The sequence below is a fragment of the Buceros rhinoceros genome, unplaced genomic scaffold (assembly GCF_000710305.1).
Source record: "Buceros rhinoceros silvestris isolate BGI_N320 unplaced genomic scaffold, ASM71030v1 scaffold8358, whole genome shotgun sequence".
NCBI lineage: Eukaryota > Metazoa > Chordata > Aves > Bucerotiformes > Bucerotidae > Buceros > Buceros rhinoceros.
In genome coordinates, this window is record NW_010426291.1 from 49,021 (window position 1) to 63,977 (window position 14,957).

Here is a 14,957-nt window from a genome sequence, read left to right on the forward strand (position 1 = left end):
TACACAAGTACCCCTTGCGGGCTGTGGGAAAGGAGTGTGTGAAAAGGGTTGATGCCATCAGGGAAAGAAGCCATCTCCTGAAGTCAGTCCCAGGCTGAGGTCACTCAGGGGATAAATACTTTTCCCCAAAGGCCTGTGGCTCCTGAGAACCAACTGTTTGCTTTGCCTGTCAAGAGGATTTTCTCTGCTCAATATATCAAGCCCCAGCGACCAGCTGGCTGGTTTGATCTGCCCATAGTAATCAGCTGGCATCTTTCAGGTTTGTAGCCATTTCTTCTCCTTTAGTTAGCAGCCAGGCCTAAGCCAACTGAAACATCTATCAAGAAAATAATTGTTAGAACTGCTGCCCTCATCAGCCAAAGACTGGAGCTTGTCTTTGTTCCTGAACTAAAGGTGGAAGTTGAAAGCCTAAATACCACAGACCATATTTTGGTTGCTACATGTCAGCCTAGTTCCATTGGATTCACTTGTCTCTGCTGATTTATGCTGTCTGTGACTCAGGTTTTAAAAAACCTAATTAAAAGAAATTTGGAAACTGTATTTCTCATTTCTCTACCTAAAATCAAAGTTATTTATAAAATACACAGTAGCACAGACAAGCAAACTCAGATGATTGTCCTAAATTTAAAAAAGAATATAAAGAAGGAGAAGTAACTATTAAGGAAGAAGCTCAGCATTATATTTCGGGTTTGACTGATGTACCTGCTTATGAAGCAGATTTTGTACCACTTGTTATAAATAGTTCTTCACATACTATTTTTTTAGCCTCTACTGTACCTGCATAAGTCCGATGTCAGTCCACGGGGGTCTTGAATATTTTCATGAGAATCATCTTTGTCTGCTGATTCTGGTGACTGAAAGTTCTTTCTTTTTGAGTTTGTTTTTTCCTCTGAATTGCCAAATGCATGTGGATTAAAAAAAGAAAAATCACATAAAATAGAGCTTGTTTGGTTTTAATTAACTTAAAGCAAAAAAATATACTCTAACACTAATACATATATGTTATTATTCCAAGGAATTAATTCCACTTTACACTAGTCTAAAATATAGGGTTTTTACTATCAGTTAGTTCTCACAGAGCAGACATTGAACTTCCACACTTGGTGAGCACTGAAGTTTCCATGAGGTGCAACAGTTGAAAGCCCTATCATATATTTTCATAGCAAGTAATTGAAAATGTCTTTTTACTACCAGCAAACAGAAGAAAACTCAATTCATAATTTTATGTGATTTGAATCAGAACAATCTAACGTTAAAAAGTCGCTGTTTTTAGGGCCCTGAACTAAGCTTCCACATGTGTCCCTGGTGTCAGGTTACCCTCCAGGGCAAACAGCTTTGCACGCTTTAGACACAACTGACTGGGGAGAGCGACTTCAAAACTGTGCAGGTGAGTGAACTGCTTTTCCCTTTCGGGCACCTCTCTCACTTTTCATCATCTTTCAAGTATAATGCCAGATGTTTCATTCTGATGATGACAGAAGGATTGCATGGCTCAAAGGATTAGAAGTTGCATGCTCCACCCAAATGTGGATCAGGACACACAACTGCTAGTCCAACAATTTGTCCCTAGGTATCTCCTGAATAATGAGTTAGTTTGTTAAAACTTCAGTAAATTCATATAAATATTTCAAGTGTCCTGATTCAGTAAGATTTTACTTGTGAGCATGAGTGGAGGAAGGCAATTCTTCCATTCTACCAGGAGAATGAAAGCTGGGCAATTCAGCTCTGCTGAAGTGGTTGAGGTGAACAGAGTAATTTCTAAATAACATGAAAAATCATTTTGGTTTGAGCAAGGCCAAGCCTTACTTCAGTGGACACAATGTGATCTATCGGCTAAAGGACTGCTCTGGAGTGAGGAATGGCAACACTTATTTGTGACTGTGCTACTGGCAAGCTGGGTGACCTTGGAAGGCTGCCTTACTTTTCTATGACCCAGTTAAGGAAATGGCACTGACAGAAACTCTGTCCTGAAACTCCATTGTGTCGTGTTGCAAAATATGCACTCATATGTGGAATGATGCAGGATTTTTTAAACAATTCAGGACTGTACCAACCTGCTGTCTTGCTCCTTCTGGAAGGTTTCTTCTTCACAACCACTGGAACTCGGGCCAGCACAGCCAACTCATTCACAAAGTCCTGCTCTGCTTCCTGCACACAAAGATAAACCAGAAGTCGGGTAACCCAACACAGCTTGATTGTAGGTTATGTTATTCTACATGTGGCATAACAAAAAAGGCCTATGTCATTGCAGAAACTCAGGAAACAATCTGGCTAGCAGCAGGAAGTGTTTCATACAAGACAGTGGTGAATCCTAGCACCGATTTCAACTAGACAGCAAAGAGACCCTAAAACTGTCAAATGTTTTGCCATGTACTGCTTCAGATCCATGAGTCATTTTAGCCTGACCTACCTTTAGCTGATTCTCCAACTCAGTTTCTAGGTGATGCAATCCGAGCAGCTTCTGTTTCAGAGACTCCAGACGAATTTGCTGCTGCTGTTCAAACTGAGCCAAAACCTTCTTTTGCTGCAACATCATCCTGGTCAAGAGAAGTTTAAAAGTACTGATGTTGTTCATTTCAAGGGAGGAATACAATCCTGGCAGAGTATAGAAGATTTTGTAGAGAGAAAGTCTTATTAACAATATCAGCCCATCTGGCTTCTACTGGGACAAGAATTTTGAGGTAGATTTTTAGATAGATTTACTTAATAACCTGCTTTGGCTCTCCACGGGATACAACTTCCTTTCAGAGGTAGGAATTGCAGCAGGAGTTTGTCCATGCCTGTACTTTGGGAGCCAGAGTTCAGCTCTGACGCTGACGTCTGCTTTCAAAACCATTCCATGTTTCTGAAGTCAGCTTTACTGTCCACTTGCCAAAGAGGCAAGCTGTTAGAAGATCAGGTGTGAGGACAGAGGATTTAGAATTAGACATTTTATTCAGGACTCTTCAGTACCAGTTGAGACTGAGCCAGAAGCACGGTAATTCAAAACCTGGCAGTTGGGAGCATTGACAACTATATTCTTTGCTTGTTTTATTTTGCTGCTTGAAGATTAATATTAATCTAACAGAATCTGAATGGCTGCAACTTTGCTGAATTTGTATTGCTTCTCTTCTCTTGCCTGATCTACCCTGCAGCAATGCTGTCAATCACCCATCACATTCCTCAGGGAAGGAGATAACACAAATTGTTTCTGACATCTACACATAATGAAGTTGCTATTGTAATGGTCAATGCTTACAGAAGGTTAACTTTCAAAATTTGCTTTTTGAACTCACACTCATAACCTTTGCACCCAAGCGCAGAAGGAAATAAAACAACCTATGTTGAGATCAACGAGTTGAGAAATTAATGGAAATTTTGTTGTTAATTTACACATGACTGGGATTTGACCATAAAAGAAATCATAATGACAACAGGAAAATGGGTTTGATTACTGATGGTTATAAGACCAGCTTAGATACTGAACAGTTACATTCTTCAATACCATATTTCTGCCTGCATGAAGGCCAATTTGATTGTATTTTAAGACACTAGAATAGAACATGGAAGAAAAATTTGAGACAACAGCTAGAAGTGAATTTATATGTCAGAATAAATGATAAACTCCATAACGGATAAATACCAGATCTTTTATGAAGCCCTTGGATACAGGAATCCATTTCTCTGCTAATTCAAACAAGGGTGAAAAACAGAAAGTGGGCAACAATTTATTTCAATTTGGAAGTAACAGGATGTCTAAGTAAAGAATTAACCTTTTTACAATATACAAATTGTTCTGGATAATAAAACAAGAGTAAAGAAATAAAATTACAAAAATATATCATATGCATGCCAAGTCACACAGCTTTTTATGCCAACTCATTCCTTTTGAATTGCAGTGCTTTTTTTCTGAATTCTGTGTTTCATTAAATCAGTAATGAATTAAATATGATTTTTATTGAAATAGCATTTTAGGAATTCCATTCCAAATTTAGTGCAAGTAATCTTGTTTGTCCAAGGCATTCACTGAAACCTTCTTGCCATGTAGAGTATTACTTATGCTTCCGTTTCTCTTCATTAGGGTATATGTTTACGCAACAGCAAACTAACAAACACTTTATGTTTAAAGTAGAAAAGAAGGAATGTAGTAAACTAGGGAGCATAAGTTTCCATCCTACATTTATGTTAAACTCCTTTTAAAATTTGGCACGTTTTGGCATTGTTTTTCGTACTCTCTTTTCAAAATGTCTATGTATAGTTCTTCAGTTTGCAATTAATGAGCATCAAAATGCTTATTTAATAAGTAATTCTCTGAGATCAAAGGGTAGACGTAATTTTGCAACAGATACTTCTTTTCAAAGTGGGCAAAGACCCTCACACTATAAGAGAAGATGAGGTTTGTGACTACCTGAGGAACCTGGACATACATAAGCCTATGGGACCTGATGAGATGCATCCCAGAGTACTGGAGGGAATTGGCTGATGGAGTTTCCAAGCCACTCTCCATGATATTTGAAAAGTCCTGGCAGTCAGGTGAAGTCCCTAATGACTGAGAAACATTGCACCCATTTTTACAAAGGGTAGAAAGGAGGACCTTGGGAACTACTAACCTGTCAGCCTCACCTCTGTGCCAGGGAGTATCATGGAACATATCCTCCGAGAAGCTCTGCTAAGGCACATGGAGGACAGGTAAGTGATTCAAGACAGCTGACATGGCTTCACCTGACCAGCCTAGTGGCCTTCTATGATGAAGTGACTACATCGGTGGACAAGGGAAGAATTATTGATGTCATCTATCTGGACTTCTGTAAAGCCTTTGACATGGTCCTCTGCAAAAGTTTATAAGCCACTCTCCATGATATTTGAAAAGTCCTGGCAGTCAGGTGAAGTCCCTAATGACTGAGAAACATTGCACCCATTTTTACAAAGGGTAGAAAGGAGGACCTTGGGAACTACTAACCTGTCAGCCTCACCTCTGTGCCAGGGAGTATCATGGAACATATCCTCCGAGAAGCTCTGCTAAGGCACATGGAGGACAGGTAAGTGATTCAAGACAGCTGACATGGCTTCACCTGACCAGCCTAGTGGCCTTCTATGATGAAGTGACTACATCGGTGGACAAGGGAAGAATTATTGATGTCATCTATCTGGACTTCTGTAAAGCCTTTGACATGGTCCTCTGCAAATCCTTCTCTCTACATTGGAGAAAAATGGATTTGATGTGAGGACTTTTTGGTGGATAATGAATTGGTTGGATCCAGAGGGTAGTGCTCAATGACTTGTTGTCCAGAAGGAGATTGCTGACAAGTGGTGTCCCTCAGAGATACGTACTGGTACCAGTGCTGTTTAATATCTTCATCAATGACATAGTGAGATCAAATGCATCCTCAGCAGGTTTGCAGAAGACACCAAGCTAGGAGGTGCAGTTGACACACCTGAGGGATGGGATGCCATCCAGAGGGACCTGGACAAGCTGGAGAAGCGGGCGGGTGTAAACCTCACAAGATTCAACAAGGTCAAGTGCAAGGTTCTGCACCTGGGTTGGGGCAATCCCCCAGTATCAATAGAGCCTGGGGGATAAAGGGATTGAGAGCAACCCTGCAGAGAAGGACTTGGAAGTACTGGTCATGAAAACCTGGACATGCGCTGACAATGTCTGCTTGCAACCCAAAAAGCCAACTGTACCCTGCGCTGCATCAAAAGAAGTGTGGCCAGCAGGTCAAGGGAGGTGATCCTGCTGCTCTATTCCACTCTGGTGAGACTTCACCTGGAGTACTGTGTCCAGCCCTGGAGTCCTCAGCACAAGAAGAACATGGACCTGTTGGAGAGGGTCCAAGGGAGGGCCATAAAAATGATCGGAAGGATGGAGCACCTCTGCTGTGAGAACATGCTGGGAGAGCTGGGGTTGGTCAGCCTGGAGAAGAGAAGGCTTCATGGAGACAAGGGGTAATGGTTTTAAACCGAGAGAGGGAAGATTTAGACTAGATAGAAAGAATGAGAGTGGTGAAACATGGGAACAGGTTGCCCAGAGAAGTGGCAGATGCCCCATCTCTGGAAACATTCAAGGTCAGGTTGGATGAGGCTCTGGGTAACCTGATCTGTTTGAAGATATCCCTGCTCACTGCAGAGAGGGTTGGACTAGACCTTTAAAGCGCCCTTGCAACCCAAAGCATTCTATGATTCTATGGTAAACCGCAAAACCATGGCATTTATTCAGCTAGACAAACACAACATCTAAATAGTCAGCAGTGTGGCTGCCTGCTCTTACCTTTGATGGAATGTGGATGATACATTCAGAAGGCCTTTGGTCTGTTTTTCTTTCAAGGCCAGTTCATTCTCTTGTTTCTTCCTAAGCCTGTTCCTTTCACCTCTTTCTGCTAAAAAAATATTTTTGTAAAATCTTCTGCCCAAAGATTTATGTTTTGCATCAGCACAAAGTAATCTCTGTTCTAGGGAGTCTTTCCAAAGTTACTGCTCCTTAGGGATATCAAGTACTTCTTACATACGCTTGCTCTGCCTCTGCATAGACAACAGTTTGTGCACCATTTAGCTTATCTACTTCTCCCACTAGGCTAACCGATTAACATGGAATTCAAAGCAGAAATTTTATGAAAAGATCTTGACGCCTTAAGCAAGAACTTTAATACCTATACTGAAAAATGCAATATAAAGAAAACCTCCACTTGGAGGACATTTAGTTCTAGGAATGCCTAACTTGACTAATGTCCCCTCATTTGATGGCGAAATGTTTGGGTATTTTTGTGCGTGCTCATACTCTTGACAAGGAACATACAGTTTCCTTGTTCCACTGCTTTTAAATAAACTGCAAGAAGAAGGAGATGGATGGGTAAGTAACAGATTAGGGTACATAACAGTCATCTGGGGAGCAGCCAACCTTTTCTGACTGTTCGGAGAGTTTGAAAGGCGCCTCTCCTACCCTACCAATGGCACCATCAGGGAGCAGTTACTGACTGTACTCTAGGCTGGACTGGGTGAGAGGAGGTAGTCTCCAACTTTTTTCCTGTGGCTGTGCCAGATAGACTGTAGTTTCAACTTGTCTAGGCCAAGGGATGCCCAAAGAAGCAAAATTGGCCAGCCTGACATCAAGCACAGTCACTAGGAGAGACGTTACTCCTTATTCCCATTTAGCTGTCACTGAATGAAGTACGTAAGAAATGGCCTACATGGCCACTCTGACCCCAGGGATATCACACAGTGGTGGCTCTATTACCAACGCTTTTTCTCCATCCTGTGTTTTAGAGAGAGAAGCTATGAGAGTATTTGGTGAGTAGGATTACACTCTCAGTGTAACAATCTCAGTAAATCTTGCTTGGAGATCAGCCCCTTCTTCCTTCTGAAAAGGAAGAAACATGGATGTTCTGACTTCTGGATGAGCTTGGATGGAAAGTAGTTGGCTGGCTAGCAGTGCTTAGGGTGTCCTGGCTGTGCCCTGAAGCAGATCTCCAAGATGTTAAGAATCACAGAGAGAAATTTAAGTGCTTCTGGGGCCAATACAGCAACGGAAATTAGACAGGAGTGGGGTTCTGAATCACAAATTTGGACTTAGGTTAAAGAAAGTAAAAACCAAAGTGTTTTCCACTTACACATGTAATTTTCTTCCTTGTAGTTCATGGAACACCAATAATAATACTATATCCACACAAATTTTAGGAGAAAAAATTATCTAAATGAGCAATCACCAGAAGGCTAACTGTGGTTCTAGTGACTGGTATTCTAGGTCTCACAACCTAACTGGGAGACCAGTTGAGAGCAATATCAAAACACTGATGAAACTGAACACTCAAGTGTGTAATGACATCCATCTCAGTACAGATCAGAGGGACATTCTGGAACAGGCTTCAGTTTTAATTCCTGCTTAACTCAAATCAAAGGGATTTGAGACACTGTAGCTGGCTGAATCAGAGCCAAAGAGGTCTTTAGAAGAATTTTGTGAGAACTTAAGTAACTGACTGCCTTGCTAGCTGCCAATGTCTAAAATATGGATTGTCAAAAATCCCTGTGTAGATTTTGCCTTACCTGAGCACTTCAGCTTCCACTATTAAAGTCTTCAAGGTTCACAACAGAGTAGCACAGAACAGATTGGTTCTGTCTTACAACCAGTGAGCATATCTAGCTACTATGTGGGCTCACAAATCCTTCCTACCAGCTCATGTCTGGATATGAGTGCAGATATGCCTGTTCCTCTTCAAAAACTCTCTTCTGTGGTTAAAGAATGTTTTCCGTTTAAAATGGCTAATTCTATTTTTAGGAAGAAACATCTATTCCATGTGTTTCAAGTACTTAGCCTCAGGTGCTATTGCTATTTTGCTAACTTGCTAACTTCATTTAATGCCAACAGCCTTCATCCACAGAAGGGAAAGTGTTTACAAAAGAAACCAATAATCACAGCTTGCTTTTGTTCTGTCCTGAAGGAACTGAGCAATTCAAAGTAATTCCAGGAGAAACTGCCTATATTTATGTGAGATCCAGCAATTCATAAACCTCTTCAGCAGTTTCACAACTTGTGAGAGCGTCATGGTTGACAGCTAAAAAACAATGCAGTATCTCACAGAGTGTTCCAGGATGGGCGTGCTTGGCTTTTTGGTGTCTCCTCTAATGTATTTCCTCAGCTTCAGAGACAACATTTCACTGAGCCAAAAAACCAGAATGACTACAAGAATCTACTTCCTGTAGCCGAGGGCAGTCATCTCAGAGGAAGCAGACCATTTGCCAATGATGGTTGTATTTTCTAACGTGGCATAGGGACTGCAAACCCAGATCTCCCTTCTAGGGAAAAGATTCAGCTTCTAGGCGCCTGTCATGTGCTTCCCACTCTCTCCTCATGAATATTTGACTCACTGATTTCATTTTATTTGCATATATTAATATGCAAAGGTGAAATGTGTTTATGGTAGATGTTGGCTGTACAACCTAATATTTGTACAACTCTTTGCTTTCTAAATTCTTTTGCCTTGTGTTGACATTTAGAACACCAGAACATCAACTGTTGGTGGTTTAGACTATAGTGTTACCTCTGACCTTAGCTTGGTGAACCAGAGTTCATAGTTAAACTATAATCTCCAACACTAGGTCATCGTTCTGTGTGTGTCTGTACCAAACTTTGAGTAATAGGGTCCTGCATCTATGGCTGTAATTCACGTAATTATTAGTAACAACAGTTCTACTTCTCCTTCAAAGACAGAAATGGACCTACACATTCATTTTGCTTTGTTGCTTACTTATATAACAGATTTCTGTTATCTTTAAAAAAAAAAAAAATTAAATCTTTAAAGGAATAAGAAAATTAATTTATCTGTTAAAGTGGTTGTCAGTATCATACATACCTTGTAAGGATTTCAATTGTTGAAGCTTTTTCCCTTCATAGCCTTCTGTGATTTTTTCTAATTGCTGATAGTAGTTTTGCACCAGTCTATTGATATTATTGCTAGTCCCATACACACTTTCCACAGCAGCTTCCACCAGTCTCTCCTGTGATATATAGTACAAGTCACAATTAATTTTCTGATTAAAAAACTTAGGTGTTTGGATCTATCTAAAACCGAAAAAAACCCCAAACCTGATTTTGTATGTACATACAAAAATGTGACTTCTGTGCTTTAAAAATGTGGCTTTTGTGCTTTAAAAATGTGGCAAACTGGGAAGCTGGAAAACAGGTATTTCTATTCATCCATAGAAACATTTCAACAGGAAAAATTACAGTAAAATCTTTCTGAAGTGCCTCACCTCCATCTGGGAACGGGTCATTCTGCTATCTGTTCAATGTCTATAGCCCATTTTACCTGTCAACCTGTCTGCCACCAAAGTAAATCAATATATGCACAACTCTACTACAATTTTCCATTATACAGAAAATCCAAGTCTTGTCTTTAGAACAATTTTATTAGCCTATAGAGCAAGTTTTATTTTTATTTGAGTATGTATCATGACTTGATCTTAAGCTGTTAGTAAATAAATACTATTAATTAACCATAAAACCTTCATCAATAGATAACCATCTCCATTTCTTCCTCATTTTTGTTATTCTCTGTCCTCAAGAACTCTCTTAATTTTTCCATGTTCCAGGGTTTGGCTTAATAAACCCCGTTTTGGCTGCTATAGCGAGTCGTTAGAAGATACTGTTCTTCTACATATGTCAATGTTTGTCAATACTTCGCAAGGTATCTTCTGTTTTGACACAGGTTTTAATGGTCTCCTGCTGGTTCTGCTAGGCATAGGGTAACGCGTAAATGAAATTGCCTGCCTTTTTAGCAAAGTAGCACTCATTTTGTTTGGATATTTCCATACCTGAAAGTCCTGTCCATCATCTGAACTCTTTTTTCCAGCTTCCCACTGGGCATGCTGCAGCAGTATCTGCCCAACCACCTGCTCCATGTGCTGCTGAAGAAACTGAAGAGCTTCTTGGATTTCTGTGACTAGCTGCTGGTGAAATTCTAAATGGGTTTGCTGTGTTTCTTCCTCGAGCTTCTCCTCCTCTTCCAGAATGTGGGACTCCTGGTAATCAGACCAAAAGATAGCACTGCCATTTAAATATGTTGACAAACTCAGTCAGCTTTACTTTAAAAGAAAGTCCTATACCCATTCAGAATGTTACTGTTTTAATACTCAGAATAATCTAATCTCCAGTGGAAGTTTATGTACAGTCATTTAACACATTTTTCTTTGCAACAAAACTATTGCTTCTGTCGTGATATGTACAATAACAGCTCCTGTCCTATTAGTCATTTCCAAGTAATGTATTCCCCACCTTTGTATTCTGTACTGTTGAATTTGGTCTTATTTCTATTAAAAAAATCAACAAATTACGTCAAATACTGTAAGTCCAGTAAGAGATAATTGTGGATGCCTCTAAGTGTACCAGAACAAGGCAACTATACAGCTACGCACCTGGAATACTCATATAGTTTGTGGGGTCTACCTGAGAAAAAGTTGGTATATTGGTACTTAGGGCTTTTGTGAGAGGTCACGAATATGTTTGATAGCACACAAAAACCATTTGTGCTCTTGGTATATATAGCATCCTGAGGTGGTGAGTTCTACAGCTTATGCACACAGTTTTTAATTTTGAACCTGCCATCTTACAGCTTTGCTCAGTGCTCTCTTCTTTCATTAGAAACAAGTGAAAAATTGTCCCCATTTACATATTTCATGGCAGTTTTAAAATCTGTGATATTCCAGAAGACACCTCTTTTTTAGGCTGAAGAGTTCTAGTCTCTTGAGGTCTGTGGAACATCCTTGCCACTGTTTTCTATGCTTCTTTTGAAATCCACTTTCCCTCTTTAAGTTTCTTTAGCACACAGTAATATGCCCTCACCTTCACGACCTGTTCTGTCTTCCTTATGTGTATTAGTCTTCCATAGTTTGCCTTCTATTGAGTTGCTGATGTCCCTCTTGTATTAATGGTCTCATTACAGGCTAAATAACACTAAATTATTCTGGGGGATTTAACAGCACCTATGTGATGCCCTCTTGGAAATAAAAAATGCCAATGGAAAAAGAACCTGCTCTGCTCACATTCGTCTGTGAAAAAAATGATGTTCCTATTAACAGTGGGTTATTCTGACATGTCTTAATTTTATTTACAGCTCAGGCACATCTTTTTGATTTTTTTTTAGACAGTCAAAATGTTATTAAACAGCTTCTCTTTTTTTTGAGACCCAATGTTATGTTATCATGTCCAAGCTAGGATTCTTTAGTGTTGTTTTACATTTTACATGAAATCAACAGATAAATGCGACACTGTCGAACAGTCTAAAAATTGACACAAGCAAAAATTAAGTTTAGTTCAAACAGCACTGTATGTCTAAAACTCTAGTTGAGTGTCTGTAAGTTAACCTTTTCCTTAACTCCTTATACATTGGTTCATTGGTGCATTTGGAGGTTGTTCCTAACATCTTATTCTCTCTTCTCTTTTCACAATTCCATGCCTAGGATCTACCTTGGCAGCAAGGATTTATATGTTTATCTTTAGGCACTTCCTTGTCAGATGGGTTTTAGCTGGCCTTGGAAAGAGGATGTGGAGGAGAGATGCCAAAGGAACAGGAACACCTGAGGACATTTCAATTTTGTTAGGGAACACAGTGATCACATCTATTAATGTCCCGAAGTGAGAGGGAGTAGTGGAGAGCACATGACAAAAGGAATGCAGTCATGTGCATTTGTTTCTTATTTTTTTATTTCTTCTGAAGGTTAATTAGATTTTGAGGTTTTCACACTTAACTACTTCAACAGAAGTATCAAATATGAAAATGGCAGCAGACAGAATTTCCTTATTCCTCTTCCAAGTGGAGAATTAGGGTTTGTATTATGCAGATCAGAATTAGAGGGATGCAAAATATTATCTCTCAGGTAATTACACAGTGACAGCATGGAGCACAGAGCAGCAAAGTGTTGGATGGCTGCTGCAAAGACATATGTGCAGAGCAGTGGGTTAGGCAGGGGCTATCACCAACACATGCAAGGAGTGTCCTCTGAGGTTGAATTTGGTGTTGTTCTAGGTAAATACCCAAAGCAGGTAAGTAAATAACCAGCATCACTTAATGGATTAACTCTGAAATACAGAGTCACAGATTTTAAAGTGACCTGCGGGAATACTAAGTATAAAAATCCCTTAAACTTCCTCTCATCTCCTTGAGCAAAGGAGCCAGGTTATTTGGAAGGATGTCAGGGACAAGGATGCTGAGCACCTCATGGACAGAGGAGAAAGAAAAAAGAATGAAAAATGAAGATAGTATAGAAGAACTTGATAGGTCTGGTGGAGGGAAGAATTTCTTCTGCTCAGGTAAGAACTATTCAAGTGAGCATTACAATCCCTAACAGAATTAGTAGGAAATTATCTTACCCTGAAGCAGTAATTTGTTGGCAAGCCTTTTTTCATTAATATTTACATATAAAATAAAAAGCTAAATAAGCTTGCTATGATAACACATATCACAGATAGCCAGACAGTAGTTAAAATATTAAGGAATTCAGCAAGTCTGCCCAAATTAAATCAGGCACACTCAGGGACCTCCTACGCCAGCAGGGGGTACATTTTTGATAGAAAATATTTTCTTTTCTATTTGGAACATCAACATTTTTATTTTCTGAGATCTTCTGTGGCTACTTCTAGTGTCAGACATCATAGCATATGAGACTTCTGGAGAAGAACCAGGCGGACACTGTACCTACCACTGCCTTTTGTAACTGCCACTGGTCCTCATCTTGGCAGCAGGAGGATTTCTGCAGGGTATGTTGCTCCCTCAGTTCCTGAAGCAAGCTCTTCTTTCTGGACAGTCTCATGCGGGCCAGGACTGCCATTCCAACTCTTCGCAGGGTTAACCTTCTGAGCACCGAACACAGCAGAAGTCGGTGTTTTTGCAATATACAGTTAACAGACCTGTAAAAAGGACAATTAAAAATCTATCAGCTAAGCTGCTTGCTGATTTGGCACACCCATGCTCAGCAAAGTCATTGCTCAATGGGTTCACTGTCTGCAACGTCTTCTGGTACACAGCAAGTCTTGGAAAGCTGCTCAAGTGTAAAGAATGTGATAGACTTCTAGCTCTGTCACACTGAAAATAATAAAAAATAATAAAAATAAGGAAGAAAATAGATAAATAATAATCTATAACTACATAAAAGTTTTTCTTTTTTTTAAATAGGAGACTTGAAATAAGATGAAAAGGAAATGTAATCAGAACTACAGAAAAGTTAATTCAAGAAAATGCAGGATAGTGTATCTTGGATTAACAAAGAGCCACACTGAAGAGACACAGAAGAGGCTATGGTTAGCTGGCAGGGCAGACATGGTTGAAGCAATTTTGTGGTGAATTTTAAAGAGGAGAGCAAAGTTTGCAGTTTTTTCTGGACCAAGTGAGTGAAATCTGTGTGCATATTTGGGATGACATTATTTCTGTCTATCTAAATTGTATGTGTAAGGAATTGTGAGCTCTCTAGATACTAAATGTTGGGAAACAGTGAAGTCAGAGAACATGAAAATGTAAGACTGAACTGGAAAGTAAAGCCAAAATAAAGGAGTGCAATGGTGATAATACCAATATTCCAAATAGATAAGTCATCAAATGCTTTGATCTTTGGTAATGTGAAGACTATGGTAAATTAAGTAATTTCACATCTTAATCAAAACAAGGCAGATAACACAGAATTGTGGTTTTTTGAGAAGTATGTCTATCAAAGAGATGGTTAGCTGTACGAAGATGAGAGTAAACTAGAAGTTTCTTTAGTGAATACATACAATGAATGTAAAAGAGAAGTCATTTTCATACAGAGTGATTGCCAGTGGTATTGTAATAGCAGAAAGCAAAGGTAGAACTGAATGGTGCTGGACTGAACAATTCCAATGTGACATACAGAGTACAAAGAAAGGATGGTTCAAGCTTAGAAATCACTTACAAACATAGGAGTAGATACACAGAAAGCACAACACTTGGCAAATCACAGAAGACTTGATTTTTTCTACTTAGCAGGAGTCATGATAGCAGGAGTCTCTGGTTTTGATACCCAGACAAAAAGCTAGAGTAACTGACCCTTTGTCTGAAGGTGCTCATAAGCCCTCAGCACTGCTTTCCACAACGTAATGTACACAGGTTTTTATCTGTGCATGCAGCAGTGCAGTTTCACCCCACTACTTACTGACAAAATCATACTTACTCATCACTGAGGCATCCTAGTCTGCTTATGACACCTTGAATTATCTTCTCTTGTTTCTCAGACAGGTGCTTTTTCATCACAGCAGACAGAGCATATTCCTTTATCCATACCTAAAAGCAGGGGGCGGAAAATAACAATCTTAGGATACTCTTATTTCAATCATTCTACTCACCGCATTAAGAAATAGAGGTTTATTTTGATGATATTTTTCTAAAAACAATCATCTCCCTCTCTGAGGGGGATTTAATTCAACTTATGCTGAATTAAAATTATTCTACTTAGGAATAATTTTTTTCTCAATGATAAAA

At 39.5% G+C, this 14,957-nt stretch overlaps 1 protein-coding gene across 1 annotated transcript in view; it reads right to left on the reverse strand.

Annotated features, from left to right (window-relative positions):
- The window catches only part of EVC (Ellis van Creveld syndrome), a gene marked incomplete at its 5' end in the record, with an annotated part of 48,630 nt that overhangs the window by 391 nt on the left and 33,282 nt on the right, over window positions 1–14,957 (reverse strand). The window contains 8 exons of the mRNA XM_010141449.1: window positions 778–889; window positions 2,055–2,148; window positions 2,411–2,537; window positions 6,248–6,356; window positions 9,324–9,468; window positions 10,285–10,491; window positions 13,168–13,375; window positions 14,650–14,759. Of these exons, the coding sequence (XP_010139751.1) occupies window positions 778–889; window positions 2,055–2,148; window positions 2,411–2,537; window positions 6,248–6,356; window positions 9,324–9,468; window positions 10,285–10,491; window positions 13,168–13,375; window positions 14,650–14,759 (1,112 nt within the window). The remainder of the gene's footprint in view (window positions 1–777; window positions 890–2,054; window positions 2,149–2,410; window positions 2,538–6,247; window positions 6,357–9,323; window positions 9,469–10,284; window positions 10,492–13,167; window positions 13,376–14,649; window positions 14,760–14,957) is intronic.